This window comes from Primulina huaijiensis, chromosome 15 (assembly GCF_012295235.1).
Source record: "Primulina huaijiensis isolate GDHJ02 chromosome 15, ASM1229523v2, whole genome shotgun sequence".
Taxonomy (NCBI): domain Eukaryota; kingdom Viridiplantae; phylum Streptophyta; class Magnoliopsida; order Lamiales; family Gesneriaceae; genus Primulina; species Primulina huaijiensis.
Window position 1 is genome coordinate 19563894 of NC_133320.1, and position 12882 is coordinate 19576775.

General features: G+C 33.2%; 1 protein-coding gene and 1 pseudogene across 1 annotated transcript; both read right to left on the reverse strand.

Annotated features, from left to right (window-relative positions):
* Positions 1 to 3024: 3024 nt before the first annotated feature.
* Positions 3025 to 6500, reverse strand: LOC140960207 (E3 ubiquitin-protein ligase SPL2-like). Its single transcript, XM_073418377.1, has 6 exons — positions 6049 to 6500; positions 5195 to 5296; positions 4811 to 4975; positions 4592 to 4713; positions 3928 to 4047; positions 3025 to 3501 (listed from the first exon to the last, which is right to left on the reverse strand). Exons 1-6 carry the CDS (start codon positions 6448 to 6450, stop codon positions 3213 to 3215), a joined length of 1200 nt encoding a protein of 399 aa, XP_073274478.1. The 5' UTR covers positions 6451 to 6500; the 3' UTR covers positions 3025 to 3212.
* A 3021-nt stretch (positions 6501 to 9521) lies between these two features.
* LOC140959384 (probable disease resistance protein At4g27220) lies at positions 9522 to 12650 on the reverse strand (annotated as a pseudogene).
* Between the last annotated feature and the right edge of the window lie 232 nt (positions 12651 to 12882).

Here is a 12882-nt window from a genome sequence, read left to right on the forward strand (position 1 = left end):
TATATATATATAGCATGCATCCACATAGTTCCTAGCTAGTATTCAGATCGTATTGAATTGAGTTGCTCATATTAGATCCTATATGTATATGGGTCGTCTTGATGAAGAGAAAAAGGTTAAGGATCGTTAAGCACAGACGAAGCAAAGTATATTTACATCATATTTGGTCTGAAAACTAAATAAGGAAAGAAGAAAAGAAAAGTTAAAAAGAAAGATCAAAAGGTGACAAAGAGCATAATATACTTGCCTGAGAAGCTAATTCAGATGCTCTATCTATCCTTTTAGTTTGGCATTTCCAAAGTTTGAAAACTGGACCACCTTATATNGAAATTAGTAGCCATTTATTGATTTTATATATGATCTTTCGCATATTTGATTTTTCTTAGTGTGCAATTGTTTGATTTTTATGTATTTTAGGTTTGACTTGGGATCATTTTGTTCAGGCATAAAAAAATCATTTGAAATTATTTAAATAATATTTTTTTTATTTTTAATTTTTTTGGATGTGGGAACTCTAACAAATTATAATGAATTAAATTCGATAATTTCTCGTTAATAGGTGAATAAATGATAAAAGCTTGTTGTGACAATTGATTTCAGTCACATCCTCCTAAAAATATATTAAAATATCAATATTAATTTCATAGACGACAGACAACATTAATTAATGAGCTCAAACTCAATTAGTTAAACTCGTTATATAAGTTTGCAAAATATGTACGAACATATTTCGTAAACACAATATTCTAAGCTATCGAGCAGAGTTCGAGATACTCGAGCTCGAGCTCAAACTCGCTACTCGATAGATGGATCGAGTTGGCTTTTATTATATAATTATGCATTGAATTTTATGATTCTTATACTTAAGGGATACCATCCTTGTCGATCCAAGAGTGAATGATCATGTATTAATATTTTCAAAAAAAATAAATATGAAACGGTCTCACGGATCAATTTTGTGAGACGTATATTCTATTTGGGTCACTCATGAAAAGTATTATTTTTTTTTGCCAAAAGTATTACTTTTTATTATAAATATGAACATGTTTGACTCAATTCACAAATAAAAATATACGAAACCATCTCACGAATAGATTTGCTATAATAATTTTCCATCTTTTCTTGGCTTAAAAGAATAAAAGGCACCTAATTAAAGCTTTGATTTTTCTTTGCTTCCGTGCAAGAAAATATTGATATGTCCACAAGCTTTTCGGCGCCGTCCCACAATATTCTTCTCTCCACACGTGCATCTTATTTACCAAACCTTTTGAACGGATCAAGCTTATTTTGAAGAATAATAATAGTAATAATAAGAGAAAATTGTATTTTTGATATTTTATATTGTGAAATTTTAGTTATAGTATATTATATTAATTTGTTTTTTTTGTAATTTAATAATTTTTTAGATGTGACATCAATGAAGTCTCAATAAAAAAAAATATTAAAATTTTTATAAATAAAATTTGAAGATATGAATGACCAAAATCGTAATGAGACAAAAATAAAATACAAAAAATGTAAATTTTCCTAAAAATAAAAAAATATGGTAGTATTTGATTTCGATAAAACATAACATATTGTGATAACCCAAAATTTTGAGAGTGTAATTTTAAAATATAGACATGTATAAGAATTTATTTTTCAATTATAGTATTATTGTAAAAATTATTAATTCGAAAATATTAAATAATACATGGTATTCAAAAAAAATTCTAAGTCAATAAATACATGAAATTCAAAATCCAGTGCAAATCATGTATTAATTTCGAAACAAGGCTGAATATCAATCAAATTTGGTTTATACTGTACTACGAGGCTTGTTGTTTTTAATTGTGTGGTCGTAAAACAACGTCGGTGTCGACTAACCTCGGTCTCGGGACGTGATAATATAAACTTTAGAAAGTCAAATAAAATAATGTGAATCAACTCCTATAGTCCCGATCCTTTAATGAAAAGATATTAAAAATAATCTTAGTAGGTAGTCAAATTATTCCATTCGCAAGAATTTTTGGTTTTGCAATTGGAATTTGAAAAAAAGAAATTTTTTTTTCTAAAATAAAAGTAAAAAACTCGAAAAAAGTTTAGGAAGCATGGTCCCTTTACCACACGTATTTGGTCAAAACAAGACTTGGTTTAATGGCGTGACACTTTGTACGTTATTTTATAATAATTCGTATCATTTTTCTCCTAAGTGAATTATTATATTTTTATGAGTTTCCAAGTCCGCTTGGACGTTTGTCGGCTTTGGTCAAGCTTTTCGGTGTCTAATCACAAATTCGTTTAAATTTGAAAGTAGAGAATTATTAGGTAAGGACTTAAAGATTATAGTTTGTCACGATCATCTTTGCTTCAATAACCAACTAGTATGAACAAATAGCTTCCAGATGAGTGTCGGAATTGATTAAATATGTGAACGTTTGGTCAATGATCATAAGTTCGATTCTTCTACCAACATCTTCTTCTCTCGAAAGAGTATGTCGCATATTACTCTTGCACAACGTGGTTTATTTGGAAGTTGGCTAGCGTGATTTGCAGGTTAACGTGTTTCAAAAGGTTTACCAATGTTCACGGAAGGATAATGACCGTTCTCATGTCAAAAATAAAAATAAAAAATCTATGTACATATAAGAACAAATAGGTGAAAATGGTAATAAATAACTTAGATATACTTGTAAACCTGTGTGTGTAATATGAACCGATAGATCTTAAATATTATTGAATTAGACAATCTAATAATACTAGGCCTAAGTATTGGGTCCATCAACCTTATTAAGGATACCATGCCGTTGGTATTGATCAGTGAAAATGTGCAGATTTTGAAACCAAAATCCAATCAGCGAGTGTGTCATGCATATATGTGAGTACAAGAATTGTTAAACTAGGGGATATAATTTTATTATTTGGTACAAACATCGATCGTCTTATTCTAAATTTGAGATTTTGATATCAGTTGTCGACAATTAAACAAGATTTCATGGGTATATAGGTTTAGAGTTCTTAGATTAGTTGTTTCAGCTGTTTAATAAACGGCTTAAACTCACCCTCGACGAATGCTCAGCTGCCATATAATGTGTTTTACAAAATGCGGTTGCAGCATAGCTTGCTACATGATATATCAATGGTCCCACAATACACAACAGAAAATGTAGATCCCTTGCCTAATAACTAAGTCCTACGTATTCGACTTTTTTCATGAATATATATGATCTCTTTCAAGAATCGTATATCCTTACTGAACTCCGGATTGATTGCCTGCATACCGGACACTTGGGTGATACTTCACGCTCGACTGATAGAGCACAACGTGGACAACATACAAGATGACCGCATGGGATAAAAGCTGAGCGACGCCTTCTAGTCAGGCAAATCACACATAGCTCACCGTCCGGGACATCTGCAGACTCTTCTTCTGCAGCAGCCACTGGAGATGGAACATCTATATCATCACGTTGCCGTCGAGCTTCTCTCTGTTGTCTCCATGCTTTCCACTTTATCCAGTTTCTGAACAGTGTAATAAACAATGACGTCGTGAAAAAGTGCTATTTCGTAACCTTCAGGTTGTTATGAATGGGTCCATCTCCCATCTTAAACTATCAATTGTCCCTCCAAAACTGTGAAGGTGTGCGCACATTTTCATATTCATTAAAATTAACTAAATATCAACACGATCAGTCTTAAGCGAGCTAAATAAAGGAAAAAAAGATGGTACAAATGTTGCCTTTGGTGTCAGCATAACACCGATTATTTGAAGCACACTGCATAACGATGAAGGTAAGTATCAAGGAATCAGTTCAAGGGAGGGTAAAGTGAAAGGATGAACTTTTCCCCTTTATGCCAACATCTGACAAAGGATATCAAGCATATCATGATGTTTTCTAGGGAAAGTATTGAATTCTAACAAGGAATGGTTAGGTTACTTAATTTTACCTTGCAACAGAGTAGGCAAGGACGCATATTCCAAGGGAACCAAATATAAATCCGCTCCACATTAGCACTTTAGTTTTGAAGGAAAGATCTGATATCATCTGATCCTTGGTCATTTCAGATCTACATAAATCTTTGCAACAGTCAGCTCACTATATTAGATTTAGTGAAACAAAAAAACATAGAAAAGATTGATGCGGCTGCAGTTCCATAAACACACAGAAGCATTATTAAAAATAACCAATACATAAAGTATCACAAATGAACATTTCCTTGGTTTAACTAAACAAATTCACTACAATTTCCAAGCATGAAATAGCCAGAATGCAGCAATATAGAATCTCTGGCAGCATGAGTGGACCAACTAATGAAATGGATTCACACATTTTCCTTCATAAAATGCATTAGAATTTATAATTTTCCCGCATAATTTATTGCCAAACAACCTTTTTTCAGAAAAAAGGTCGATAAAATAGGATATCCATATTCTCAGTATACACAGTTATTGTAACAATAACCCAAAAATAAATGCAAATGTATGTGATTTAAAATATCTCATGAGAACCACAAAAAATATTACTCGAATCCTACCACAAAATTCTTAACAAAGATAATCTTGAAGTGTATTATCTTAACTATCAAATGAATTTTAAGAAAATTTCCTTACATAAAATAAGGAAGGTCTTTGCATGATTTGATCTCAGGAATCCCATCTCTAAAACTGCAGGTACCAACAACTGTTACATCCTTTCCAAGAGGAAGTATTTTCTCTTCGTCTAGCAGACCAACCTGCAGGATACATAAATAAATTTTAGGGAAAAATAAGAAAAAAGCAGCTCAAGAAACTTTTTAGCATGGGACATTCATATATTCAGAATGAACGCACAGGATACTTATGCCCGAAAAGCGCCTGCAAAAAAGTACTAGGAAAAGCATTGATAGGATGCACGTGGCGATAGACTGTGATGAGCGGTAATGGATGTCTTGAACCTTCCATATTGACATAAACACAATCAGATCTTTTTCCTGCTTCAACAAGAACAAAGGGAACCTGATGGGAAAATGTCAGTCATTCATCAGATCAACATCAACATTAACGATGCTGAATTGTGTCAGAATACTGAAATACAGATATAGCGAAACCATGAGTTTAAAAATTTTAGATAAAAAAGCGAGAAAATAAAACATCAATAACTGCAAAATTTCACATTAAATCATATTATCACCCAAAATCAAGTGCAAATAAATGTATGAAACCTTAAAAAGTTACCATTCTGATTGAGGAAGTCCCTTTCTCTTTCCAGGATCTAGGAAGCAAAGAGCGTAGATCTGAAGTCCATCCAAGTATTCCACTCCATTCATTGTATATATACTTCTCGAAATAAAATATGAGAGAAATAAGTCAATTAATAATAGAAAGTGAAAAAAAGAAAAAGTTTGGCTCAATGCTACAGAGGGTATAAACTTAAGTAGACTGTCGTTCTTAAGCAATGCTCATATAGAAGTTGGCATCATGGTATAATACGTTCCAATCGTGAGTTTTTCATGGAGTCATAATTACCCAAAAAGACAACTTATTAATGTGCTTCATGCGGTTGTCAGAAACAATATCTCGTTCAAGATTATTACAAAATCCAAAATGAAGCCAGCACTCCACATATAACCTTCTGTATATTTCTATAATCACTCGGAAAATAGAAACTCTTGTATTATAACTCAATTCTCTCAGTATCGTCAATACCAATGCTCCAAAGCTTCCGCACCATCAAATCCATCTAAACTTGCAAAAGCTCAAAATTATCATTTTATCTTCATCCAAATCAACTTTCAATTCAACTTCCAACACATCATTCTAGTAATTCAAATAATAATTCCATCAACATAATTCATCAACATAATATCACCAAATACAAATATTGGTGAAGTTCAAAACTTTTTTCTTCCTCCCATTCTCCAAAATTTCAGATTCATTTAAAGTTTCAGGAAACCTATATATTGAAGAAATTCAAGCTGAAACAACTTTTAAAGAGCCAACAGCAACATCAGGTCATATAGAAATTAAACCAAAGATGTAAAAAACACACACACACACAAACACAAAAAAAAAAAAAAAATAGAACATACAGTTTGAGTTTGTTCTAATATAACTCCTTTTTCTCCTGACTCCTCGGAAACAATCACATCATTCGCGTAACCCCTAAGATTCGTCCATTGCCCTTTCACTGCAGATTGCGCCTCAACGATACCCCTAACTATCACTATATTTCCACCCTCCTCACTGTTCGAATGATTTTCGCTTTTTTCAGAAGAATTTGCTGAAATTTTATCGTCTGAACAGAGTGACCGAAGATCCGAAATCTGCGAGTAAGGCAATTGGCGAATTTTCCGGATTGCCGATGATGTGACCAAAAACTTCCGGACGCAGCGGAACGCGACGTAAGCAAGGCCAAATCCGAGGAACGCACCGTCAGCCGTGAGCGACAACTGCACCAGAACCGTAGCTACCGCGCGATCGTGTGCGGACATCGAGCTTCCGACGATTGATTTCGCGCGTTGTGAATTTGGCTCCTCTTGGAAAATGGATAATTGGATTTTGTTTATATTTGTGGGCCATTAGAAACAAAGTGGGATTGGACTAATGCCCAATGGTTATTTTGTGGGCTGGCCCATTTAGCTATAACAAGGAGGATTTGAAAGATTTAAAAAAATCACTGGTTTCAAATTTCTTGACTTGTTCGGATAAAAAAAAATTAAAGTGAATTTCAAATTCATTATATATCAAATTATATAATTTCAATAATAATTATAATCAATTCAAAATACATTCAAGATGAATGTTAATTAAAATCATCCGTCGATATCATTTTCTGAAATCAAATAACTCAATGCAAATCAAATTCATCAATCAAAATGCAATCTGGTGGAACCTAAAAAAAATTTAAAGTTTCTTAACACTTTGTCATAAACTAAATAAATATAGTATAGATTAAGTGTGAAGTAATAGTTAGTTATTTTAGAGGTCTTGTGCTAACTACTATTTATATATTATAAATAGATTTACTTGTTGATTCTGAATTTTATTCAATTTCTCTTCAAATCTCTTCACTCAAAGCTCTTCTTTAACTCCTTAAGAAAAATATTTAACGAGACTCGTTTATTCTTGTATTTTAGAAATATTTGGGGTCAATATATTTGTTTATACGAGAATCTTTTAGACTTATTATTATTCATTCTTCCAAAACATATCTCATCATCTCGACGTTCTACTTATTCAAAGGTAGATAATGTTTGCAAATGTTTAAAAAATGAATTTTTTATTTACAAAGTTTTTCCATTTACGATATTTGATTTATAAATCATCAATTCGGTAGAGAAGTTGAGGAATGCATACACTTGTTCAATGAGTACGTTTTTTGTGAGACGATCTCAGGAATTTTTAATTATCTGTGAGACGGGTCAATCCTATCGATATTCACGATAAAAAATAATAATCTTAGCATAAAAAGTAATACTTTTTCATAGATGATCCAAATAAGATATTCGACCCACGAAATTGATCTGTGAGACCGTGTCACAAGAGTTTTTGTGTTGTTCAATTTGTCTTTCCTTTGCAACGACTTCGTTAAATAAATCGATACATTCATTTATAACATGTGTTATCTATATTTACAATTTTCATTTTGTTAAAAAGAAAACGCATTTCCTAACCTGTATCAAAGTGGACCAAAATGAATGGAAAATGAGTTAAGCATAAACGTGTGTCTACAAAACACACTTCTAATAGTTAATCGAAAATTTTAATGCACGCAGGTTAGAAATGGAACCTGCATGACTTGCATGACTGCACGAACAATCATCGGTTATCACCTCCCAACGTTCCTTCGTGTGGTCCAGTATTTCGGTTTCACCATCCGTCATCATAATCGACTTGAATTAATTCATAATATGACAACAATCAAAATCGGAAGAGCTGATTTAAGATATATAATATCATAATCATTTATCATGCTTGAGATGCAATTTATTGTCGAAATTTTTTAAAAAAATAGATGAAACGAATGTTTTATCAATATTTAATTGTATTTTGTTCATACATGGTGTTTGAAACGTTTAATTTTTAATAATTTGTGCAAACGATGTTTGTTTGAGCAAAGTGTAGCATGGTTTGGAGCACCAAATGTATTATATCACAATTTGGTCTAGAGTTTCAATGTAAAAAACATATCATTCTGCATTTGCAAGTGCTGATCATGCAGTAAGCCAGTCAAGAATATGAATATGTCACTTGGGCGTTACAAAGTCATTGCATGAATATTAATGTTGATGAAACAAGAAATTGGTTTTTTTTTTAAAAAAAAGTGCGATAGGGGGATTGACCAAATAGAAAAGTATTCCAGATTTCTTCTTTTATCATCTAGAATTTTGAAGAGCACTCAGTAGATAAATCTATGTTTGTAAACTTAACAGAAAATGTGACATATATCAAATGTAGTGATAAAGCAATACTTTTTCTTTGCATGGAATTTCAGTCCTCCATCGGAAATATCCTTGGAACCTTTTCCTTCAGAATGATGTGGTTTCAGCCAAAGTTTGCAGAGCTCTGGAAATGAATAAGACCAGTAAAACTGCAAAATCTGTTGCATTCAGTTATACCTTGACGACGATATTTCCCTATTCGATCCTCAGAAATATCGGTCTTTCCCTTGCTTGTTTCTCCATGAGCCTTCGTGGCCAAAGAACATTGTCGTTTCTTAGAAAAACGTCTGGATCCCAGCAATTCACCAACTCATTAGAGAGTTGAATATCAGAAACAAGAGCATAAGCAATAATAGTGAAGCTTAAGAAAAGTATTTCCAGTGCTTTTTTTATTCTTTTCCAATGGCTTTCAGTCATGCATTGCAAAGTGGAAATAGGGACGACACTTTTATCATCAGAAAAATAGACAACGGCATGGGGATAAATATATATTTAATCAGACAACTCGATTAAAGTTAACCAAATGTCATACGTCATGATCATCAAGAAATTTATAAGATTAAAGTGCAAAATATATACTATCCATGCATTGATCAAACAATCTCTTGTAAATCGAACATAAGTATCGACCATATATCATGCTTATGTTAGATTAAGTGTCCACAAGCTTTATTGACTCTTATATAAAAACAATCTTTATTTTAACAATATTTTATGCTTTTATTCAATTATGTCATTTACTTTATCTATAAAAACTATCTGTGCATTTATCAAACAATCTCTTGGAAATGGAACAGAAGTATCGACCATATCTCATGCATATGTTAGAGTAGGTGTCCACAAGCTTTATTGACACTTATATAAAAACAATCTTGAATTTGAGCTAGTCAAGTTCAAATGATTGAATTTGACGAATGTAGTTTTATGAAGATCAAGTGTATCACTTATAAAAGAGTTTATGGTAGATTCCACTATTAGTAGTTGTGGAAGTTGGCTTAACTTCTAATGAAGTGAGAAGAATATAANTTAAACTGATATGATCACGATATTACAAAATCCCGGGTTTTACATAGTAGTTGTGGAAGTTGGCTTAACTTCTAATGAAGTGAGAAGAGTATATNTCCTCAAACGAACACTCCAATTCCACATCCCTTCCTGGCTCTGTTAAATTAATGCATCACACAAAAAATGGCTCAACTAAGACAAGTAATGGTGTAGCCGTCACAAAACAATATTATTATACACTAAATCAAAAGTCGATAGTACTTGAAGGGGAAGTACATTTGTTTTCGTAATGAGACAGTATAGGATATTCATTAAAAAAAACAAACCTTGCTCATAAAATGATCGTGTATGCCATTGTTCAAACCTTTCATTTCAACTACTTCATCATCTATCCGAAACCAGAATAAATTCGGTGTACTTAGCAAGCCCAAAGTGAAAGTTTCCATCCGAGGACAATCATCAATTTCAACAAATATAAGTGATGGAAACTCAAAAGCATGTTCCCAATGGCAAAAGTTTCTCAACTTATGTAGGCTTCTAATATGGAGCGCCGCCAACTTCGGAAATAGTGATGTAGCATCTACTTCTTTCTCATCTTCGATCACTTCAGTCATCTCTTGGCATCTTTCTATCCTTAGTTCATCGAGATTCAGAAGATTTTTAGCTATCGAAGATTTCATCAAGTTCTTGATGCCATTGACACAAAATATATGCAAGCAACCAAGATTCTAGAAAAAGCTGATTGAGATATTGCGGCACCAGATGTTGCTTATAGAACCCTGCAAGTCGATGAGGTGCAGTGTCTTCAAGACATGAATCTCAACCTGCAAAGAAAATATATATTGAATGGCACTCATTCGTTACCAAAATATTCTTTTTAATCCCAAAAATGATGGAAAACTTTTATAGAAATGTGCATTTGATTGAAGTAAATATATGGGTTTGTTTTGGGAGATAAAAAATAATAATATTGAAAAGGGTTACCTTTTGACTGCAAAAGAAATGAAGAGAATGATGGTCATGAGTGGATTCTGAATCCATTGGTGTGAAACTATTGAGCCTCGACAAATATCCAATCTTCATCCATTTTAGTTTTGGAAACTTAATAAATTGAACACCTCTGTAGGTGCAGTGCAGTTAATTCCGGGAATATGACATGATGTTTTCCTTCATCTTCGATTTTGTCGCAAAATATTTCTTCTATGGCGTCATAATTATCAATTTCAAGCCTTTGAAATTGTGTATTCCATTTTCTCATGCAGCATGAAGAGAGGAGCTGGCTTAGGCCATCGAAAGAACAAAGTTCCATTGTTTTGAGATTTGGGCACCCGTCAAACTTGGTTACGAGTTTTGGGCAGTACCTGATTTCTAGTATTGCTAACTGAGGACATTCTATGGTTGCAACTCCCCGAGAGAAAGCTGTGACGTTTGGCAGATGGGAAAGTCTCAGCTCCTTCAATTTTGGTAACAAAATAATAGAAGCATTTTCGTTGCTTTCGATTTCATTCCAAAACACTTGTTCGATCATGTCACAATCAAGAACTTTGAGGCATTGAAGTTGTACAAGACTACTTACTGTTTCCACTGAGAAGAGCTACTGTAGATTGGGGCAACATTCAATGTGTATGGATTTGAGGTTGCAGAGGGAAACATTCTGGTTTAGACTCCTCCAAAAATGTGCCAACTTAGGCAGCTTTTCAACAGTTAATGATTCTAGGTTCTGGAAATAATTAGATATATCAGAAATTGTACCATCAATTATCTCTTCTAACTCTTCAAGACATCTCAATTCCAGGTTCTCTAAAACAGGGAATTTGCAATCCACTGTATTCACCAATTTCTTCACCCTCGAACACTTTACAAATTTGAGCTTCCTTAGGCTTTTAGTCTCAGCTAGATTAAAAATGTTTGAACCATCTCCATCTAAGAACAGCGACTGAGTGCTCCTTACTAGTTGGCGAATCCAATTTGCTACTGGAATGTCTCCGGGTAAAGTCAGTGAGACATTCCTCTCATATTTCAAGTCATCAAAAATCCACCCAATGCCACAAGAACATATCCGATATCCTACTAACTATGGTGAAAGTCGTATCTCTTGGGGGAAATTTCACTCAGATATATCAATCTCCAAGCAAGCCAAATTGGGAAGAGACTCGAGCTCTGATAGACATGCATTCCTTTCATCACTTTGATTTCTCTCTGTCTCCCATTTATCAAAGCATTTAATAATCTTCAATTCCTCCAACCCAACCAGACTTGATATGACACCTACAACTATTCTTTCGAGGTTTTTGCAACTCTTCAGTTCTAATACTCTTAGTTGATTCGATCTCCCAATATGTGCGGGTAATTCTTTGATATTATCATAGTGCTGGACACACAGAATTTCCAAACATGTTAACTCACCAATAACAAAGATGTCTTCCACCTTACAATACTCCAAGTGCAACGTCCTAAGTTGTTGTAGCAAATCCAGAGTTTGTGGCAAGGATACAATATTTATGCTTGAAAAATACAAGACATTCAGCTTCTCCATTCCTATAAAACATATAACATTGGCATCAAATCCTTCAGAAGATTCACTATCAGCAAAATTCATTATCATCAAGAGACGAAGATTCGGAAAATCTGGCCCAATTGGAAGCTTGGCATTTTTAATTGAAATGTCTATTGACATTCGATTGCAGTTATGAGATGAATCTTTGCTTGAGGAATCCATTGGGGATGCTTCTAGACTTTTCAAAGAACCATGCTTTTCTTTTGAACCGATGAAGATGGCCACATCACGAACAACATCATGCATTTTTACATAATAATCCTGACTACCATTGATCAACAAAAAACGACCTTTAAGCTTTTCTACAAAGCCATATATTTTGTTTCTTCCTTCTTCAATATTCCTGATTTGTTCAAGCATGCCTAACCCGATGGTAAACCAAGTCAACTATTCAATAGAAATATCATAATCCTCTGGGAACAAGCAACAAAGCTAGAAAAGGGATTTCACACTTGCATTTTCCAAGAAATCATAACTCAGTTTCAGGGGCTTATATACATCTTTTATGACTTCTAGAAAATCTGTTGGGATTGATCTACTTAATTGAGACAGAGAATCTCTCCATACATGTATGTTTTGATCTTTTAGTGCTTTACCAACAGTTACCAAGGGAAACCGGCAAACCTTTGCATTCTTCTACAACCTTTTTTGCTATAGGGCGCAAGCTTTCTCTTTGAAAAATGTCCATGCTTCTTCTCTAGTTAAGATATCCATCTGAATAATCTTCTGCACATTCATTCTTATGCAAGCATCTTTAACTCGAGATGCCAAAATTACACTAATATCCTTACCCATAAACAAATTACATCATCAGTTTTTTTTAAAAAAAAAAATAGCACACATTATCCATAAAATAATTTTACAATTTATAACAAATAATTACAAATATTTTCGATCAAATTGTTCGTAATCTAAATATT

Excerpts from the sequence above, each read along its gene's own strand:
- LOC140960207 (XM_073418377.1), bottom strand. The coding sequence starts at position 6,450 with ATGTCCGCACACGATCGCGCGGTAGCTACGGTTCTGGTGCAGTTGTCG. Across the intron at positions 4,976-5,194 it reads GGACTTCCTCAATCAGAATG|GTTCCCTTTGTTCTTGTTGA; the intron begins GTAACTTTTTAA and ends TTTTCCCATCAG. Across the intron at positions 3,502-3,927 it reads CTTGCCTACTCTGTTGCAAG|AAACTGGATAAAGTGGAAAG; the intron begins GTAAAATTAAGT and ends TACACTGTTCAG.